Genomic DNA, 22,042 nt, shown 5'->3' with positions numbered 1-22,042 from the left:
CTGTTGTTTATAAATTACCCAGGCTAAGGTATTTTATTATAACAGCACAAGCAGCCTAAGACACTCCCCAGGTCCCTGTTATTCTCTGGACCCTGAGACTGTACTCTTCTCTTCCCTCTTTCTTTCTTTCTTTCTTTCTTTCTTTCTTTCTTTCTTTCTTTCTTTCTTTCTTTCTTTCTTTCTTTCTTTCTTCTTTCTTTCTTCTTTCTTCTTTCTTTCTTTTCTTTCCTTCTTTCCTTCTTTTCTTTTCTTTCTTTCTTTCTCTCTCTTTCTCTCTCTCTCTCGCTCTCTCTCTCTTTTCTTTCTTTCTTTTTGTTTGTGATGGACTCTCACTCTGTTGCCCAGGCTGGAGTGCAGTGGCGCGATCTCAGCTCACCGCAAGCTCCGCTTCCCGGGCTCACGCCATTCTCCTGCCTCAGCCTCCTGAGTAGCTGGAACTACAGGTGCCCGCCACTATGCCTGGCTAATTTTTTTGTATTTTTAGTAGAGACAGGGTTTCACCATGTTAGCCAGGATGGTACTCTTCTCTTTCTATTTTGTGTTCTATTTCTTTTTTCTCCTTCTCCTCCTCCTCCTCCTCCTCCTCTTCCAATTCTTCTCAGATTTGTCCAGTTTAAATTCAGGCTTTCAGCTGGCCTGAATTTATGACCCTGTACTGTACTAAGCCTCATCTTTCCTTTGCTCCGAGTCTCCAGAGTTTACCCCCGGAGTTCTTGGCTATTGTGCTGTAGACCCCTTTGAAGCCTATGGCTCAGAACAGTGACTTCAAATGTATAAAATACAATATGTAAGATTATAAAAAATATCAAGTTTATTAAAATAAAGTTATCAAGATATTGATTAAAAACAAATTTGTGACATGGTAATACATGTGCTTCTTTATTAATGGATCAAATAACAATCTAGCAAGGAGCATAGTAACTACAGTGATTTCCAGGTAGTGATGAGCAGGAATGATATTTGGAGCTATTTGCAGCAATAGTAACATGACATAAAAACATCCGTAATTTCTCCTGGCAACAAAATCACGGTACTGTTAAAACTTTTGTAGTTTGTGGCCTATGGTTCAAAGAAAATGTTAAAAATTCAGTTAGAAGTTATTGAACATTAAGATGCAATTTTTCTCTCTACCAAGCTTATGGATTCTCTGAATTCTGCTCATGAGCTCCTCGGGGCTGTGACTCCAAGTTAACAACCCCCAGCCTGGATGATTGGGTTTCCTTTATTCTATTATTCCTTTCTTCATCTCTTTTTGAAACGGATCAGAGTTAATTCTTGTTTAATCATTAGCAACAAACCAGTAAAAAAGGGAGCAGTTTTTTTTCTTTGAGACAGAGTCTCACTCTGTCACCCAGGCAGAGATGCAATCTGGGCTCACTGCAACCTCTGCCTTCCAGGTTCAAGTGATTCTCCTGCCTCAGCCTCCCAAGTAGCTGGGATTACAGGCACATGCTATCACGCCTGGCTAATTTTTGTATTTTTAGTACAAATGGGGTTTCATCATGTTGGCCAGGCTGGTCTTGAACTCCTGACCTCAGGTGATCCACTTGCCTCGGCCTCCCAAAGTGCTGAGATTACAGGCGTGAGCCACTGCACCTAGCCAAAGGGAGCATATTTTAACACATGTGCTCAAACATTAACACAAGAGCCACCCACTCAGGCAGGAGCAAGGAGACCCCTGGACATGGGCTCCCTTTCTAGCTTGCAGAACAATAACCATGATCTTAAGGTAGAGTTGAAAGGGGCCTCTCAACCCCTGCCCCATGCTTGGGTGAGACTTATTCCATGCCCGAAGGTAAACAGTCTCAGGGACTGTGCCAGGTCAGGGAATATTCCACTCCATAGTCTCACTCCATGAGAAGGTCGCCCTACATCTTGAGGGGCCCCTCAAGATAGGCCTTGAGATTGGCTGTTGCTACACACACACACACACACAGGTCTGTATAAATGGTCCATGGTGACACTGACATCAGCTAAAGCAGAGAAATAAAGGCTGAAGTTATGAGATGTGACCTGCACGTAGCCCTCCTACACAGACACTCAATGGCATGCTGCCCATCTGCCCTCATTCTCTCTGCAGGTGTGTAGGAGTCTGGGAAAGGCTTGCCCGGCACATCTTCTCCACTAGCTCTCTCCTCCCTCAGGGGGACCAAGTCCATTTTTAGCACTTTCACCATTTCCCGTCCATTTTTTACCACTCACTTCTTGACTCGCCTCCCCTCCGGCTTCCCTCCTTTGTCTCCTCCAGTTCCTGCTTGCTTAGTTCAGGGTTTTCCTCTCCTTTCCACTGTCCTTTTCTACACTGCATCTGTCAGCCAAAAAGTAACCCTAACCGTGGCAAAAAAGAGTCAAGTACTGTTGAAATCCACCTAGACATGGGAACAGGAGAGCTCTAAGGTCTAGAGGGAAATTAGACCCTAGAAGTGCGAGTTCCTGATTCTGGCACATGGAAGGAACTGAATGAATGTGCAATTGAGTTATTGAATAAAGAACCAGTACTGCTTATCCCCGGAGCTCCTCAGAGTCTCTTCTGGGATTTCCACCAAGTTGCCCTCTGTCCCTTGCCCTCCTCTAATTAAAATGGCTTTTCCTCAAGCACTAGCACTCAAGAGAAATAAAATGCTTTTAATCAATGTTATTGGTTTTGTTTTGCAACAGCATTTCTTGCTACCATTCTTCACTGCAATTGTGAGATGATTAGTTTTGTGTGTTTGGGGCAGCCTGAGAATCACATAATCTGACATTGCCTCTTGGAAGGCGACCTTGTGAGGTGGGGTAGTGTGTGCAGGGCAAGCAGAGCCCTCAGGACGACTTCTGTAAGGTGTTCAAGCCCCCAGCAAAGTGCTGCCTCCTCCCTAGGTAGCTTTTCTCCCAGAGCGAAAGGTCCTCCAAGGCTTAGATGGTCTCTTGGTTCTTCTGTCATCAGCCTGGCCCAGTGTCACAGTGTACAGGTGGGCCTTACAGACTCATTATTTTGATTCTCACCTCCCAGGAGAATTTTGTATTAAAGCATACCAGTTTATATGTTTATAGTAAAAATTGGCCATTGGTAGCAAATGCTGCTGTGTGCCAGGCATTGTGTTAAGCACTTCATATGCATCATCTCACTTAACTCTCCATCTGCAGTCAGAGGGATGCTTTCAAGGTGTGAATCAGGCCAGGTGCAGTGGTGCGTGTCTACAGTCCTAGCTATTCAGGAGGCTGAGGCAGGAGCATCACTTGAGCCCAGGAGTTCCAGGCTGCAGTGAGCTATAATCACACTCCAACCTGGGTAACAGAGCAAGACCTTGTCTCTAAAAAAAAATCCAAGTGTATACCAGATCCTGCCTCTCCCCTGCTCCAAACTCTCCAAGGGTTCCCATCACACTTGGAGTCCGGTTCCTGCCATGTCCCACGAGGCAGGCTGGATTTGGCCTTTGGCTCCTGCTGCAACTGCATCCCCTCCCATCCCGTCCCCTGGCTCACCTCGCTCTTTGCTTCTCCTGGAACTGGCCACAAAGCCCTGCCACAGGGTTGTTGCACTGACTTTTCCTCCAGGCTCTGTACAGCTCACTCCTTCACTTTATCAGTCATCTGCACAAGTGCCTTCTCAGAGAGACCCTTACCACATCTAAAATATCACCACTTGTCAAGGTCTGTTGCCTTCCCTGCCTTTCCCCCCACAACCTTTTTTTAAATTTTTTGAGACGCAGTCTCGTTTTGTTGCCCAGGCTGGAGTGCAGTGGCATGATCTCGGCTCACTGCAACCTCTGCCTCCCAGGTTCAAGCGATTCTCTTGCCTCAGCCTCCCGAGTAGCTTGGGATTACAGGCGTGAGCCACCACAGCTGGCTAATTTTTATATTTTTACTAGAGACGGGGTTTCACCATGTTGACCAGGCTGGTCTCGAACTCCTGACCTCAAACGATCCGCCTGCCTCTACCTTCTAACCCAAAGTGCTGGGATTACAAGCATGAGCCACCGCGCCTGGCCCCCTGTCTTCCTTTTTAACAATGCTCAACACAACTGGCCATTTTATTACAAATCCGTTTATTTGTCTATTACCCGTCTCCTTGACTATAGTCAAAATTACATGAGGACAGGGTTTTGTTTTGTTCACTGCTATATTCCCAGTGCCAAGAACAGTGCCTTCAATACAGTAGGCTCTCAATAAATATGGTCAATGAATAAATAAATAGATGAATACTCACAAAATCGTATGATGTAAGTGATATTCTTATCCCATGTTATAGATAAGAAAACTGAGGCTTGGAGAGATTAGCAATATTTTCAAGGTCATCAAGCCACCGATCTGAATCAAAGCATCTGCCTCTAGGGGCTTAGCTCCCAGCCCCCGTGCTAGTTAATCTTCCTCTCTGCACTCATAAATGCCTATCAACACTTCGATGTGGAAACCCTAGACCCATGTGACATTTGATGAGAAAGGTTTTGTGGATGAATCTGTTTGTGAAATACTACAAACTGCATTTCCCACTTGGTGTTTCAAACACTTATTAGCATATGAAAGGCCCTGAAAAGTTCTGCAAAAGACAAGTCGGTTTGTGTTTCCCAGATTTTTTACTGTAGAGGTCTTTTATTTGTTTATTTGTGTATTAACATATTGCAACACATACCTTGGGAAATGTTGGCTTTTATTACTGTGGAGAGAAGGCAGATCATCTGACAAAGCACTGGGAGCTCTCTCTGGATCATATGACACAGAGAGGGCTGGGGTCAGGGGCTTCCCTCACAGGAGGAGGGGCCATCCCCAAAGTCAACTTCCCACCAGACTGGCATCTGAGCCCACCGTGTTTATACACTCACGGATAAGGCCACTCTCATGCTCACCCCTAAAACTGGAAGGCCAGTGGTGTGGCTCTAGTACCTTTCAGCCACAGCCCATACCAACTCGGCTCTGCAGGGCTCTGAGAGAGTGGGTGCCCTGTGTTTGCTGGCTTTCTGCCCTTGGGTCATTGTACCAAGGGACACTTCTTGCTGGCGTTCATCCTGAGCCCATGAGAGAGCAAAGCCTTATGTGTGTGTCACTTAGGAACATCAGCTCCACGAGTCTGGTCTTTTTTTCCTCACTGTCTTATGGCCCCTCACTATAATTTTAAGCTTTTAGAGAAATAAGGATACCACCTCACCCTCTTCTGTCTTCTCAGCTACCTCTGTGTTGAGCCCATGGTAAATGCCTAGATAAGTCTTGGTGTGAGTGTGAGGGAACCAATAATCCTCTATGTCGCATAGTTTGGTGCAGGGAAGGATAAATGAGGATGTTGCGAATCCCTTAATTCATTACCAGAGCCTTTCCTCTGCCCCAAGTAGGATAGAAGGATACCCAGAGGCAGAAAAGAACATTGAGTGGAATGTACATAACTGTCTGAATCACTGCGTTCTTGGGAGAGTTAGAGCAACTGTCAAAGCCCCCGAAGTATCCATTTTTATTGGTTTTGATGTTGATTTGATGTTGTTAGAGATTCAGGTCTCATCTTCGCTTCTGAGATCATCTGAGTAACATCGGTGTTGGAGAAGGGAAGAGCAGAGATGAGGCATCCACAGGCAGCCCTGGATCCTGAGTGTAAACATCTGGGAGGAGGCGGGGGATGCAGGAGAGCCTGGCCTCCCCAGCTTGCCAGGCACAAGGCTGAGCGGGAGGAAGCGAGAGGCATCCAAGCAGGCAGTGTTTTGCCTTCACCCCAAGTGACCATGAGAGGTGCCACGCGAGTCTCAATCATGCTCCTCCTGGTAACTGTGTCTGACTGTGCTGTGATCACAGGGGTAAGTCACCTAACATTCTCTGTGCCCTGGGTTTTGGGAAGATGTCAGGGTCTGCATGGGTTGTGAGCCCAGGAACCATGCAGGAGGCTCTGCTGGCTCAACACACTGTGAACCAAAGGGAATGGGGAGTTATGCATTAAAGGGATTGCATGCGATTTTCAGATAGTTAGACCTCACTCTACTAAATGGGATCTGCTTTTGAGAAGCTGTGTATGAATCAAATCCTGTTTTAAATGCATTAGTAGAGCATTGAACATTTTGAAGTTCAGTCCTTTGGTAAAATGAAGATTCCTATTAAGTAATAAGGAATTCCTTTATAAAGTGGATTGGCAAACCTTAATTTATCTTTTGTGTGAATTTTAATTTTTATTTATGGTCTGATTCACATATTAATATTAATATTAATTTACATAGCATGTTGACTTAATTAAAGGCAGTAAGCTTAATTAAAGATGGTAAGCTTATAAACTTCTATTGTATAAATTTAACCTCTGCTTAGAAAGGATATCTTTGAAACTCTTTCACTCTGTGCCTGCCTAGTTAGTTCTGAGAGGAATATGGGTGACACTAACATTCAGCTGAGTGTACCCCAAAGCAAGCATCCAGATAACAAGTAGAAATCCAGTCTCGAAGCAGAGGTTCAGCATATGGGCACTGTACAATTGGTTCAAAATATTCAGATCACGGTTTTCTCTCAGAAGTTTGCTTTTACCTCAAACTGCCTTCAAATAGGGGCACATGATGTGTAATGGTAGCGGGACCATTCTTAATGAAGCAGAAAGCAATGCTTTACCTGAGAGCTTTCCATATAAAATCCACTGGAAAAAAAAGGTTGGGGGAGCAGGGAAACTAACTTTTAGTTCAGCCTCCACCAGCTTTTTACATGGATAATGGAAATGTAGAGAAATGCCAAACAATTCCTGGAATTGGGTTAATTTTACCATTCACAGAAAGGACAAATTCTTTCTTTTCTTTTTTAAAGGAAAAACACTGAGTTCAAAAGAACAAATATTAACGGCGAGTCAAATGCTTTTGAGATCCAAAGCAAAAATAAAAGTAATTGTGAAGGCAGAATTATACCTAATGAAGTGTTTACACTGTAGGCTGCCCTTCTATGGGGTAGCTTGAAAATCTGGGAGGGCAAGAACAATGGAGAGAAGCCCCGGCTGCTGCGCGGTGAGGGCAGGAGCAGCGTGGCTGGCCTGGATGCCAGGCTTGCCTCACCACCCGTGCCAGCTCCAGCACTGGCCCAGAGTGACAGCAGGGCAGGCAGATCTGAGAGTGGCAGGCAAACATTTTCACAGTGAAAAGCACAATAGAGAGCACTTTTCCCTAGCTGAGGGAAACCCAAGAAAGACAGCTGAGTGGTTAGAACAGGGCAGTAAGGGGAGGTCGGGAAACCCCAGGCTCCCCACATCCTCCATGTCCTGCTGGTGTCCCACTTCTGATTCTCAGCAGGAGCCCAGGCTCCACCACCTCTACACTCCCCTGCTCCCTGGACTGTAACTGTCCCCACATCCAAGGCTTTATGATCCTTCTTCCGAGAGTGGGACAGCGATGCCCCACCTCTATGGGAGAAGAAGAGTCGTCTGGGGTCTCCTTTACCCCAACCCCAAGCTTCTGTGGCCTGGCTGGGTGTGAGATGTGCCCTTGCTGGGCTGGAGACAGGCACAGCTGGGTGCTCACCACCTGTAACTCCTCTGCATGATCAGTGGAGCTGACATCCACTCTTTCCCTCTTGGGTCTGGGCAAGTAGGAGGCTTCCAGGTCCTGCCACGTCCCACACAGCAGCCTGAAGGTGCCCATAGGCTGTTATTGGAGAAGAGTGATCCAAAACCCAGCTTTGCATTTCAGCTCAGAAAAGCCACATAGCGTCTCTGAGAATGGCAAGTGTGGATGCTTCTTCAGCAGGTCCCCACCTGAGTCTGGAGCAGTTAAGAGTTCTGTCTTCCCTGGCCCTGGCTTTTATTTAATGTGGGCTCATGTGGCCTTCTTTACAAATGGTACCTTCCCCAAACCAGGCAGGGCCGCTCAGCCCCTGTTCTGCGATCCTCTCTGGGGATCATGGAAGTCAGCAGAGAAACCCTGGGAGAGGCACCTGTTCACTGGGGTGCTGGCCCCTCGGCTGAGGCTGGGCCTCTTGAGGGCCAGGATGGGGGTGCCTCCATGCAGAGGGGAGGCACTGACCACAGTGCAGAGTCAGGGCTGGAGACTCCTGGTCCAAGGCAGCTCAGCACTGACCACCCAGGAATTTGGGCCATCAGGGTCCCTCCCACCTCTGAGAATTCTAATTAATTCAATTCCACCAGCATCCATTGAGCATCTACTTAGCCCTAGAAAAACTATGCCTTCTAACCTCCAGCCTTGTCAGAAAAGGACTGTCTTCCTTCTGACTGGCCTCCAGGAGCTTGGAAGTTTCCTCAGATCCAGATCCAATGCCCCCCTGAGCCCTGAGCCTCCCCATGAGGGAAGCAAGGCAATAAAGTGTGGCCCAGGGCGTTCTGTAAGGCTAAGGCCAGGGGTGATACTCTCAGCCTCCTCTTGCTCCATCCTGATAAGGGCTTTTTGGATCTGCCCTTCCCTTCTGCTTTCTCTTGGGTGCACTAATGGACTGTTCCCTTCCCTCTCCCTCCTACAGGCCTGTCAGCGGGATGTCCAGTGTGGGGCAGGCACTTGCTGTGCCATCAGCCTGTGGCTTCGAGGGCTGCGGATGTGCACCCCGCTGGGGCGGGAAGGCGAGGAATGCCACCCCGGCAGCCACAAGGTACTCTGCAGACACTGCATGGGTGCACATATGTGGGTGGGCCATGCGAGGAGCAGAGGGTGATGTCTTGGGGCCTTGCTCTAGCTAGGAAGACTAGAGAGGCTGGCTCCAGAGAGGCAGTCTAGGGAGGCTGTGGCTCCAGAGGACTTCACCCTCCTCTGACAGCTGATCCAGCCCCTGAATGTTCAAGGGGAAGCAGAAGGCTATGGGGTTGCTGTGCCCCCGCCACCAACAGGCATCCACCTTACTTAGTGCCCTGCAGATAACACATTTGTACATTTATTTGTACAGGGCCTGACATAATCCATCTACAAACTTCTAGCACAGGTTGGAGAACCACTGATCTTTATCTGATCCTCGCTGCAACCCTGGGCAATGCTGAGGAAACTGACATACAGCAAAGTCATGTGACTGGCTCAAGGCACACAACCAATGAGACAGAGCTGGGACTGGAACTGCAGTTTTCCGATGCCACCTCTAGTTATACCTCACTGATGTTGGGCACTGCCTCCTTGTTTTTGCGGGGCAGCCTCAGGTGGAGGGGTGCCACTGATCTCATAGGCTGTTAGACAACCTGGGCATTCCCAGCCCCTAATTTGCTGTGTGGACTTGGGCAAATTACCTCACCTGCTCTCGGGCCACATTTATACGATGAGTGGAGCAGACTCACTACCACTAATGTCCCTTATGGATCTGACGAATTCAGATTTGGGAAGGATCTCACATGCCCTTTGCTCTGTTAGAACTTCCCTTCAGGGACACAAAAGTAGACCCACAAAATCGCCTTCCACACCTGGTCAGGCCTACAGTGAGGCAAGTGAGGTGCCCACTTTAAGAAGTCACTCTCTCGTGCCCTAAGTACATAGCTCCTGCCTTGCTCCCACTCCTTGACCTCCAGAGTCCTCTGGAGCCGCAGCCTCCCTGCTGCACTCCCTCTCTGGAGCCACTTTACCGCACTTCAACAGTTAACTGGTGAAGCTCCCAATTCCCACAGCTTTTTCATTAAAATGCAAATGGTGGTGGTTCAATCTAGTCTGACATTGACATATTAGAAGGCAATTAGGGCGTTTCTACAGGCTCTCAGGTGACTTGCTCTCCTCCCTGGGCCTTGCCTCTCTCCCTATATGTACCCCTCTGTCTGAATTAGACATTCCTGAGCACAGGCTCTCAGGCTTACCAGCTGTCTTCCACCTGGACTCAGGCATGTTTCCTGCTCTTCGGGGACTTGCCGGCACCCTGGCTCGGTTCTCATCTGGGCACGGAGCGTCCTCCAGCGGTCTCTGTCCCAGTCACGGCCCCTGTCCAACCTCCTGTCCCAGGATGAAGAGGGGCTAGGGAGTGGTGAACGAGGCAGGGCAACGTGGCAGTCCTTGTAACCTTGGGGAATGTGAGGTGGTTCAGCTCCTGATCCATATTCCGAATACGGACAACAGTGGCAATAAAAACTAATGCTGAGTGCTTCCTACATGCCACCCTTCATACTGGGTGCTTTTTGTTATTTTAACCTCTTTATAACCATATGTGGTAGGTGCTATTGTTAACCCACTTTACAAATAATAAAGCTGAGGCACAGAGAGGCCAAATGATTTGCTGATTGTCACACAGCTGGGAAGTGGTAGACCTGGGATTTGAACCCAGGCAGTCTGACAATGGGTCCATGCTCCTAACTTCTCCCTGAGGATACCCCATTGGTTTAGCACTCCTCTGGGGTGTGAGTCAGGGCAGAGATGGTGGCTGTCCTATTCACGGCTGCACTTGCAGCACCCACCACGGTGTTGAGCCCATAATGGATGAGCAACAAACATTCAATCAATGGACGTGTGTGTGCGTGTGTGTGTGTGTGTGCAGGCACATGTGTGCTGAGTCTCCAGAGCCAGGTAGCCTGGGTGCAAATCCTAGCTCCTCCACAAATTAGCTGTGTGATCTTGGCATATTGCTTAGCCACACCGTACCTCGGTTTCCTCATCTCTAATTGCTATTATTGTTGTGCTAGGTGCAGTGGAGAAGTGGGCTAGGGTGTGGGGGTGAGACATTTGCCAGTGCTGGGCTGAGCAGAGACTGCTGCCAGGAGGCTCACCTACCTCCCTTTGGTGAAGGTGTTGCTTTCTTTTTTCCTTAGGTCCCCTTCTTTAGGAAACGCAAGCACCACACCTGTCCTTGCTTGCCCAATCTGCTGTGCTCCAGGTTCCCGGACGGCAGGTACCGCTGCTCCATGGACTTGAAGAACATCAATTTTTAGGCGCTTGCCCAGTCTCAGGATACCCACCATCCTTTTCCTGAGCACAGCCTGAATTTTTATTTCTGCCGTGCAACCCAGCTCCCATGACTCTCCCAGTCCCTACACTGACTACCCTGATCTCTCTTGCCTAGTATGCACATATGCACACAGGCAGACATACCTCCCATCATGACATGGTCCCCAGGCTGGCCTGAGGATGTCCCAGCTTGAGGCTGTGGTGTGAGAGGTGGCCAGCCTGGTTCTCTTCCCTGCTCAGGCTGCCAGAGAGGTGGTAAATGGCAGAAAGGACATTCCCCCTCCCCTCCCCAGGTGACCTGCTCTCTTTCCTGGGCCCTGCCCCTCTCCCCACATGTATCCCTCAGTCTGAATTACACATTCCTGGGCACAGGCTCTTGGGTGCATTGCTCAGAGTCCCAGGTCCTGGCCTGACCCTCAGTCCCTTTACGTGAGGTCTGTGAGGACCCATTTGTGGGTAGTTCATCTTCCCTTGATTGGTTAACTCCTTAGTTTTAGACCACAGACTCAAGATTGGCTCTTCCTAGAGGGCAGTGGACAGTCACCCCAAGGCAGGTGTAGGGAGCCCAGGGAGGTCAATCAGCCCCCTGAAGACTCTGGTCCCAGCCAGCCTGTGGCTTGTGACCTGTGACCTTCTGCCAGAATTGCCATGCCTCTGAGGCCCCCTCTTACCACACTTTACCAGTTAACCACTGAAGCCCCTGATTCCCACAGCTTTTCCATTAAAATGCAAATGGTGGTGGTTCAATCTAATCTGATATTGACATATTAGAAGGCAATTAGGGTGTTTCCTTAAACAACTCCTTTCCAAGGATCAGCCCTGAGAGCAGGTTGGTGACTTTGAGGACAGTCCTCTGTCCAGATTGGGGTGGGAGCAAGGGACAGAGAGCAGGACAGGGGCTGAAAGGGGCACTGATTTCAGACCAGGGAGGCAACTACACACCAACCTGCTGGCTTTAGAATAAAAGCACAAACTGAACTGAGATGTGTGGCGTGGTATTCCTGCTGTCAGTTTCAGCCAGGGTCTATGCCTCTGTGGCAACCTGGGGAGGAAGGCAAGGACCACGTTGTGTCCAGGTTGGGGAGGGGTGTGACTGGTGTTCCTCCCCTCCCCAACCCCACCAGGGTCTATTTTTTGGAGAGAGTGGATTTCAGGGTCTTTTTGAAGAAAGGATAAGAGGCAGCCTTGTGGGCTCTGGGCAGGGGGTGCGCTGCGCGGAAGGGTTGGGGGCAGGAAGGGGCTGTGAGCTGGCATGGGCTGGAAAGATTCCGTTGCTGAGATTGCTTAGCAGGGACCAGCTGCAACTCTCATTTTTGAAATTTGGTGCCATTTGTTTTAGGTCAAATATTTGACCCCACCAGGCCACTGTGTGCCTGGAGTGAAGAAATCCATATTACTGATGGAGCTGGCAAGGATGTGAGCCCTCTATCCTAACCCAGAGGCTGGGAGCCTCCTGTAAATGGAGCTTCCTGGTCTCACTGTCTCCTCTGCTCCTCAATTTTTAGTCCAGAAAAATGTAACATACAATAGGAAAGCACATCATGTTCCATTCTATTTCTTAGAAGCCTCCGGGAAGACTATGGTTTCTGAGGCTTGGAGGGCTGGCTCTGCATGTGTTCTCCATCCATCAACCCTCCCTGCTCAGGAGATGCCCAGGACAGTCTTTACTCCAGGACCCACTTAAGCCAGGCCAGGCCCTCACAGGGTCCTTTCTTTGTTTTTTTTTTTTTTTGTTGTTGTTGTTTTTGTCTCCTTTTATGGACATTGTCACCTGCTGTGGTGACTTGGGACCTTCTTGCAGCCCATGAATCGCTTTCTCCCTTGGTTTCAGGCTCAGGCCCTGGATATAAAGTTCCCTTCCACATCCAGGATTCCATTTTGACCATGGCTTGTCCTTTGACGTTCATAGCTTTTCTCGAGGTACCATTGATTGCTGCCTGGTGGACTTTTGTGGGGCCCTTTCTAAATTGCGACCCTCCCTGCAAGCAGAGCCATCCTGGATGAGGCAAGATCTTGTCTCAGAACAGCAGAGGGCAGGTGAAGGTGGCTGCAGGCACCAGGACACCCCATGGTGCTCACGAATATGCAAGTTGCTGCTGCGTAATCTATTAGGGTGGTGCGAAAGTAATTGCAGTTTTGCCACTAAAAGTAATGGAAAACTACAATTACTTTTTCACCAACCTACTAATTGGACCCATTTTCATATTTTCTTTTCTTTTTTTTAAGAGAGAGAGGGGGCTGGGCGCGGTGGCTCACGCCTGTAATCCCAGCACTTTGGGAGGCCGAGGCAGGTGGATCACGAGGTCAGGAGATCGAGACCATCCTGGCTAACACGGTGAAACCCTGTCTCTACTAAAAATACAAAAAATTAGCCAGGCATGGTGGCGGGCGCCTGTAGTCCCAGCTACTCAGGAGGCTGACGTAGGAGAATGGCGTGAACCTGGAAGGCAGAGCTTGCAGTGAGCCGAGATCGCGCCATTGCACTCCAGCCTGGGCTACAGAGTGAGACTCCATCTCAAAAAAAAAAAAAAAAAAGAGAGAGAGAGAGAGGGGGTCTCTTTCTGTCATTCAGGCTGGAGTACAGGAGCATGATCATAGATCACTGCAGCCTTGAACTCCTGGGCTCAAACGATCCTCCTACCTCAGCCTCCTAAGTGGCTGGGACTACAAGCATGTGCCACTATGCCTGGCTAATTTTTCTTTCTTTTTTTTTTTTTTTAGAGATGGGGTCTCACTATACTGCCCAGGCTGGTTTCAAACTCCTGGGCTCAAGCAATCCTTCTGCCTTGGCTTCCCAAGGGGATTACAGGCATGAGCCACTGCACCTGGTCCATTGTGCAAATCCTGATATGCAGTTTGGAATTGTATGTCATACCAACTGGAAAGGTTAAGAGTCAATGCATTTTCTTTTTTTTTTGAGACAGGGTCTTTCTCTGTCACTCAGGCTACACTGCAGTGGCATGGTTATAGCTCACTGCAGCCTTGAGTCCTGGGTTCAAGCGATCCTCTGGCCTCAGCCTTTTGAGTGGCTAGGATCATAGCTTTGTGCCAGCAAGCCTGGCTGATTTTTTTTTTTTTTCTTGAGAGAGAGTCTCACTCTTGCCCAGGCTGGAGTGCAGTGGCACGATCTCAGCTCATTGCAACCTCTGTCTCCTGAGCTCCAGTGATTCTCGTGCCTCAGCCTCCCAAGTAGCTGGGATTATAGGCACACACCACCATGCCTAGCTGATTTTTGTATTTTTAGTAGAGATGGGGTTTAGCCATGTTGTCCAGGCTGGTCTTGAACTCCTGGCCTCGAGTGATCTGCCTGCCTCAGACTCCCAAAGTGCTTGGATTATAGGCATGATCCACTGTACCTGGCCAAGCCTGCCTAATTTTTATTTTTATTTTTATTTTTTGTAGAGATGGGGTCTTGCTTTCTTGCCCAGGCTGGTTTTGAACTCATGGGATCAAGTGATCTGCCTGCCTTGGCCTTCCAAAGTGCTGGGATTACAGGAGTGAGGCATGACGCCTGTCCATCAATGCTAATTTATTGTTATTTTTGTTTTTGTCCCCTTTGCAATTTCTTAGATATATTTTTTATTGTATTTGTCTTCTGTGTCTTAGTTTCACATTCTTCTCTACTGGCTTAGGAGTTCTTGTCTTCTTTGATCAAATGTAGTATAATGCCTAAGACCATTCTCATTTCTTCTTATCTGAATTTTGAGGAATGTAGAATTGGTCCCCATTCCAATTACTGAAGACAAAAGGGCAGAGAAAGGAGAGGCTGGGGAGGTTAAGAAGAATACATTTGTGAGTATTCTTTATATTCAGGAATATGTTCTTCATAAATATAAAAATAATTTACTTATAAGAATATACCTATAAGAAAAATGAATTAGACTAAATTAAATTAAATTAGAAACAGGTGAAACTGACATAGCTTCAAGATAGGGAGGAGCCTTCAATTGCAGCCTTTACCTCCTATTTGGCACCAACACTTTCCTCACCAACTGGTGGTGTCTGCTACCATCTAGTGGTTAAAGTGGGGACAGCACAGGGGAGCTGAAGTGGAAAAGATGGGAGACTCAAGAGGCCACTCCTCAAAGCAGATAGGGATCATTCTGCAGCTATCCTCAAACGTTAGACTCAGTAACAGGTTTAGAGGGATGGCGCTTCCGTTTGTGGAAAGAAGTCTGCCACCCTATGGACCACACGAAAAATGCTTAATTGCTACTTGGGCCCTGTGCCATCCTGGACACTTCTTTTTTCAGAGCTACTGTCCTCTTCCTGCTGGGATTTTAGGAAAGGCTGAGGGCATCCCCTCTCACAGCCTCTCTAGGATCGAGAAAGTGGAGGTGGGCAGGGGTCAGAATAACACTATCGAGTGTCCCCTTCCTTCATTTGTGTATCCTTGGGACACAGCATGAACGGCAAGAGCTGCCTCTCTGAGGCTTTTTCATCATTCGATCCCCTCCCCGAATCTGCATTTCTGTCATTCACCTTGGTTAAGGCTTCCACCCTCTCCCTGGTATCCAGAGGGAGGCCGGGGTGGGCTAGAGCCTGGAGCCCTCCCCACCAAGGAGGAAGGGCTAGACACAGACTGAGAGGAAGTTAGCAGCCAGAGCAGTTATCCTGGGAGCTCTCCTGAAGGCCTGAAACACTCAAAGGAGATTAAGTGGAACTCTTCTGCTAAACCCAACTCCACCTGAATATTTAACGGTGAACATGGAATGCCATAGATTGCCAACTGGCTGATGACTGAGCAGACACAGGTAAGTGCATGCTGACTGCTGTTCCTCCTGTCCAGTGATCCCCTTCTGAGGCCCCAGGAGGCAGTGGCCAGAGGTGAGACCCAAGGAGGAGCAGGAAGCCTCCCAAAGCCAAAGGGAAAGCCAAAGGGAAAGGTCAGCTCAGCAGAGGCTGTGAGGTTGGGGACCTGCTTCCGAGTTGAATTTGCAGAACGAATGACAGCCGGATTTTACTTAGAGTGTGTGTTTGTCTAGGGTGGCTGTGCTTGGGCAGGGGCTGAGGTGGGGCCAAGACCCTCGAGCTATGGAGGGCAACGCTTGATGTTTGTCTTACTCCGTTTATGCTGCTATAACAAAATACCTGTGACTGAGTAATTTATGAAGAACAGAAATGTATTTCTCGTAATTCTGGAGGCTGAGACGTCCAAGATCAAGGCACCAGCAGATTCAGTGTCTGCTCAAGGCTTTCTTTTTATCCTCATATGGCAGAGGGTAGAAGGGCAAAAGGGGCTGGCTAGTTCCCTGGAGCCCTTTTATAAGGGCACTAATCCCATTCACAAGGGCAGATCCTAGTCTGACTTAATCACCCCCAAGGCTCCACCTCTTAATATTATTGCACGGGCGGTTAAATTTCAACACATAAATTCAGGGGGACATTCAGACCACAGCAGCATTCCTACTTCTTCATACCCTTGACAGTGACAAGCATGGAGTTCCAGAAATTGCTACTTGAAAATGTGACCCATATACTGCCCAGGCTGGTCTCAAACTCCAGGTCTCAAGCAATCCTCCTGCCTTGGCCTTCCAAAGCACTGGGATTACAGGTGTGAGCCACTGCGCCTGGCCCTTTAGTTGGCCTTGACCTGTGAGTCTAGCCCAAGAGTCAACCTTGAGGATTTGCCTGGGTTGTCAAAAAATCAGATTCTACCAGCGGAGGAAGGAAGCACAAGGTGGCCTGGGGGCACATTCTCTGTCTGGGTATCTTCAGGGACATCTGTTCTGATTGGGAGCTGGAAAGGAAAACAAAAAGAGCCATTGTTAAACAAACAGGTTTTCTCCATTGAATGACAAATGAATGAATAAAACACACTATATCCACACAATGGAGTATTATGCAGCCATGAAAAAGAATGAAGTGTTGCTATACACCATAACATGGAGGAACCTTGAAAACATCATGCTGGGTGAAAGAGCCAGTCACAGAAGGCCACATCTTGTATAATTCTATTTAAGGGAAATGTCCTGAATAGGTAACTCTGTAGAGACAGAAAGTAGATTAGTTGTTGCCCAGGGCTGGGGTGGGCTGCAGGTAGGAAAATGGGCAGTGACTGTTAATGTTCTTTTTGGAGCCACAAGAATGTTCCAAATTAGTAGGCATGGTGGCACAACTCTGGGAGTATCCTAAAAATTATTTGAAATGTATATTTTAAATGGGTGAACGGTCTGGTATGTTAATTATATCACCATAAAGCTGTTTTAAAAATACTAAAATCCAAAAAGTAAAAAAGAAAAAAAAATAGCTCTATGACTTCAGTTTGTAGAATCGAAAAGATGAGGTCAGGAAGGGGCCGGGGCTCACAGTTTCTGAGTTTTGGTGCTTCCAGGGACCCAGGAGATCCTCAAGCCCTGGGGCACATCAGGAGTGAGGAGGGTGGGCGTTCTGGGCTGGACTGTGACTTGATATTCCTTCAAATGGATATTTTAAAAAATGTTCATTTAATATTTGTTTTGTAGGCTGAAGAGAACGATTTGACGTTAACCCAAACCGTGTATTTCTTTGCTAATGTACCAAATAAGGCATTTGTTATATGTGGTTTTCTACCCCAAACATCTTCTACACCAATGGCATACTAAACTGTTTTCAATTTAGGTGATTAAAGAAACTGCCTATGAGCAGAACAAAAGCACTGTGCTGTGTACTCTGCAGTCTGGGGTTTCAGTTTCCTGGGACTGCACCTTAAGATGAGTGCAAGGAATTTTTGTTTTCCACCGGAGGGCACTGCCCACCCTGGTGGGAACACACAGATCCCTATGCAGTGGCTGAGTTGTCTGGCACAGGCCTTAACTGGCTCTGAGTCTTCTATTGACTGCAGGGATGTTTTGTGCCCCCTTTAGAACTACACCCTGGACAGCTGACCCTGACAAGGAATAAGGTTGAAAGATGGGATGCCACCTCTTGCTCCAACCCTGGTTGGGGCCATGGCTAGACTCAGAAGCCCAAAGCCACAGAATCACTGAGGCGAACAACTTTAGGTGAACGAAAGAGTCAGCTTCCCTGCTGAGGTTTTCCATCCCATATTTATGACAAAGGGCTCTGCCGGGGCCTGCACACAGCCACAGTCTGCAGCCACATCCTAGGTCCCTGCCACTCTGCTGTGTCCTGTCCCAGTTCTCTGCTCGCCTGAGGGGCAGTGCTTGGGTCTTGGGAAGACCACTTGGTCCAGGTCACAGGAAGGATATGATTTACGGTCCTTTTGTCCAAAAGATCCTTTCCTGTCTCAGCCCCCTGCCTACTTGATAGACTCTGCTGCCCACTGGTCACAGACATATTTGTTTCTGTGTACCTTAGAAGAAAAACACGAGTGTGGTTCTTAAAAGGATTCGGAGCTCCTGCGGGGGCTGGCCTGGCACGGCACAGGGCAGGAAAATATTCTGGGTCTAGTGAGGACAGAGGGGCCTTTATTTGGGAGCTGAAGATTAATGAGGAGGATTAACTGGATCTAAACAGAGAGAAACACTGGTGAGTAAGAAGACGTGGGCACATTTCTGATGGAGACGCATCATAGATGAGCCTGTGAAATTCTGTCTCAAAGCTAAACCCCAAAGATTAAGTAAACAAATATGTCACATGGCAGCTTGACATGTTCTTGTTATTTTACATTTTGCTCGATTGGCATTTCTCATCAAATTAGTGGCAAAGCTACCTTGTTTATGTTTCCTGACGGGGGGTTAGCACAGTGGTTCACTGCACAGACTGCCTGAGTTCGAACCCTAGTTTGGATGCTTACTAGGGACTTTGGACCCAAAGTTACTAAACCTCTCAGTACCTCAGTTTCCCCATCTGTACAATGGCAATAATAAAAATAGCACCTACATGTTGTAACCAGCACACTAAACTAGCATTACCTGGAGGGATCTCTTCAGTGAGGTAAACAAATAAAATGTCCAGGAAGGAACGAACAATCTTTCCTCGGATGTGCTTCAATTCCGCAGAAGCTGAACATGATAGGAAGAAATCAGTTTGTTCAGATCATGTTCTGTTATTGTCTTGAAGTTTAGAAGCACAGGTTTATGTAGGCAGAGCTCAATAACAGCTCCATTTGGGAACATAGATATGCAAATCTTATCTAAGTACTTCTTAATACCTTGCTTAAACATATGAGTCACTGTTTCACAGTAAAATGGAATGTTTGCTCAATATGGGCTATGATCTTAATACTGTGCTATTCATTTTTTTTTTTTTTTTTGTAGAAAAAGCATAAGGAGAGTGGGCTTTGAAGTCTGTCCTGGCTCCTCTCAGATTTTGTCCAAATCAAACCTCCCAAACCATGTGTGTTCCCTGAGACAGGCCTCACCGTTGCTATGATTCCCTTCTAGGAGGAGGCAGTGCTAGGGAATGTTGCTCACCCCCTTGACCACCAGTTCCCAAGCACCAAAGGAAGACATTACCGCCAGGTCTCTGCTTCTGTGGGGCCTTCAACAAGCCCCTGTACAGCCTGGACTCTGATGCAGGTGCTCCTTGTACCTCCCACTCCCAGAGAAGCACTACCCTAACCCATCACCCCAACCTTTGAAGGAAATCAATTAAACAAATAATGAAAATTCTACTTTTCTTTCCAAGTGGCAGAGAGGTTAGTTTCCATTAGGAGAAGTTCCAGCTAAGATAGAGGGTAGTCTTCATGCTAAAGCAAGGACTAGCAAGCCCGGGAGAGGGAGGAAGAAGGGTGTGTGTACGCACCTGGGTCTGTGCCCATCCGAATTAGGTTTCAAAGGGGGAACTATTGTGCCTGTGAAAACCTGAGTCATCAAAGTGCAAAGGGGGAAAAAGAATACAAAGAGAGGAGCAGTTGTGCAGGAGAGAGAGGAGGTCCCTCGAAAGGCAGTCATTTCCGCGCACTTGAAGGCGAACAGCTGGGCCCCCACCTGGACTCTGGAAAGCCTTGCAGGTGAGGAGGCTGAGCTGGCTGCTCTGAGGCCCAGACGAGGAGGCAACACGTGTTCTACATACACACTCCCTGGACCCATCTGGGGCTCAGCTGGGAAGGGATGAGACCAGGACCTGAGCTGCCAGACGCGATGCTTAGGGTCTCCAGGGGGTGTCAGAGAGTCAGGGCAACAGAAGGCGGGGCCCAGGACCCTCTCCTGGAGCTGCCCCACTCCAGGAGCTGATGGGGGTGGTATCTTAGTGGCAGTAGCCCCATGGGCAGAGGCAGCCTGCAGCTTACTGTCAGCGTGAGGGGAGGACAATGAGACATTTGAGAGCCTGCAGTGTCAGGCTGGCCATGCCTGGTCTCATTAGCCTTCAAGAAGGGGCCCGAGAAGAGGCTCTGGTGCAGGCCCAGGGAATTAGGGTCAGAGGAAGGAGCCTGTGAGGGGTCTCAGGGGAGCTAAGCACCTGGGGGAATTTGGCCCCAGCCAGGGAAAGATGAGAGAGAGGGTTCTTGCCTTAGCTCCCTGTTGCAGTCTTGGTTGGACAAGTTGGGGCCCCAGTGGCCCCTGGAGGTGGCCTGACTGCAAAGCATGTGGGCCACAAGGGGCTTTTCTGGGTTGCCCCAGAGGTCCCCTGAGCCCTGGAGGAGCTGGGTACAATCAGAAGTGGACCATATACTGCCCCCAATATCTCCCACCCTATTTCTCAGACTCTGTCCCCATTATTTCCCACTCTACAAGGTGCCCTGTCTTCCTGCTCTGTCCTCTCACTGACCTTCGGGCTGGTGGTCAGAGGTCCTTTTGTCGGTCCTGGGACCAAAAGTCTCATCTAGGCACCCTGAGGAGTCAGGGTCTGTTTCCACGTCTGGTAAACGGGAACAGTAACCCCTGGCTGCCCACAGGCTGTCATGAGGGAACCCTCGGCAGTGCTCCCCCAAACTCCCCTAGGGTTAAACTCACCTGGGGTGCTTGTCAAGTACCCAGAGTCCTGTGCCCCATCCCAGAGCCACTGGATTTGGATTTCTGGAGAGGAAGTCTGGCAAGCTAGAGTTTTAGTAGCTTGAGAAATTGTTGGAAAGGGGTGAAGCAAAAAGGCCCCATTCACTCACTCTTCTTGGTTTGAATCCTGCTCCACCCGCCACTGCCTAGCTACAGGACCTGGGGGAATTTGCTCCTCTGACTCAATTTCCTCATTGGTAAAATAGGTTCCCATTAGAGCTTATCTTGTGAGGTTGTTGTGAGGACTAAATACGAGGAGCAAGCCCCAGGCTGGCACAGAGAGGAGGCATAGTAACTGTGAATATCACTACTAGATAGGCTTATGGAGTGAACGTGCTTTGTAGGCTGACAGATGAATTTTTTCTTCTCTTTATATAAAGTGGGCTCTGCCCTGTCTTCAATAAAAGACAGTGTCTGCACCAACCAATCCTCAAAAGTCAAGTATAGAAACTGGAATGTGCACTTAATCAGGGTGGAATAGAACAGCCTGTGCCCACCCACTCCACTGATGGCTCATGAAATGGGCCAAGTGGGAGTGAGGCTGGCCTCCTGCAGCACCTGGGCACCCTGCCCCATGAGGAGGAAGTAGGGCAGGGCCCTCTGTGCTCATACCCCTCTCCCTGACCCTTCCCTGCTTCAGGATTGCTGCCTTAAAAAAATTCTTTGACTGTTACCCCAAGTAGACCCACCCAGGATTTTACTGCATGCTGCAGCCCTCTTCATTCGTAAACCACCCCGTGGAGTCAGTCTGTTCAGTTCAAGGTGAAGATTTTAACTCAGGCTATTTATAATTCCTGCAATGGAGCGGGTGTTAGTTTCAAAGCAGTCATGCCAGATGTCAACTTAGAAGTTGAGAGGGAGACAAGCGTTATTATAAATTAATGTTGCCAGTGATTAATATTTGATATTTTTAACACACATTCGTCTCAGAGGAAAAAAATCCTCTTTAATTAATGTGGCTGGATGTTGTGCAGTCCTTCCATTGACGTGGGATTACTGAAAATCTTTGGGTATAGCTTTGGGCAAAAATCTGACAGAAGAAAATAATTGAACCCTGAAGTCAGAGTCAGAGTTTGATGCCCCATTGTCTGTACACCTGTCTCCCTCAGCGGGGACTGTCGGGGTTGGGCATCCGCCGGTCTCCTTCCTCCTTCCATCCTTTCCCCTCGGGACCTCCTGCTCCCATTCTGGACTGGTCCAGGCTGGAGAAGCCACTGGTTGGTTCCATCACGGCCTGGGAGTCTGGAGATTTTTCTTTAGTCTGGGCTTTGCCAATATGTGAAGTGGCTCATCCTATGGACTGTCACTGGGTGGGAGGAGAGGCTTGCCCTACAGATCTCTGCTATTTTGTCTGCACAGTGCAAAACAAATAGTTGCTCTTATTTC

General features: G+C 48.4%; 1 protein-coding gene across 1 annotated transcript; it reads left to right on the top strand.

The window, feature by feature from the left end:
* The first annotated feature begins 5,603 nt into the window (after positions 1–5,603).
* PROK1 (prokineticin 1) lies at positions 5,604–11,760 on the top strand. Its single transcript, XM_003267944.2, has 3 exons — positions 5,604–5,759; positions 8,398–8,523; positions 10,643–11,760. Exons 1-3 carry the CDS (start codon positions 5,688–5,690, stop codon positions 10,760–10,762), a joined length of 318 nt encoding a protein of 105 aa, XP_003267992.1. The 5' UTR covers positions 5,604–5,687; the 3' UTR covers positions 10,763–11,760.
* The last annotated feature ends 10,282 nt before the right edge of the window (positions 11,761–22,042 follow it).

The sequence above is a fragment of the Nomascus leucogenys genome, chromosome 12, assembly GCF_006542625.1.
Source record: "Nomascus leucogenys isolate Asia chromosome 12, Asia_NLE_v1, whole genome shotgun sequence".
Taxonomy (NCBI): Eukaryota; Metazoa; Chordata; class Mammalia; order Primates; family Hylobatidae; genus Nomascus; species Nomascus leucogenys.
The sequence above is the reverse complement of the archived record's forward strand: the minus strand, read 5'-3'. Positions and strand labels throughout refer to the sequence as shown.

What these genes read in the sequence shown, in the direction of transcription:
- PROK1 (XM_003267944.2), top strand. Translation starts at nt 5,688, where the DNA reads ATGAGAGGTGCCACGCGAGTCTCAATCATGCTCCTCCTGGTAACTGTG. An exon ending in ACTGTGCTGTGATCACAGGG is followed by an intron (nt 5,760 to 8,397) that starts GTAAGTCACCTA and finishes TCCCTCCTACAG; the next exon opens with GCCTGTCAGCGGGATGTCCA. An exon ending in GCCACCCCGGCAGCCACAAG is followed by an intron (nt 8,524 to 10,642) that starts GTACTCTGCAGA and finishes TTTTTTCCTTAG; the next exon opens with GTCCCCTTCTTTAGGAAACG.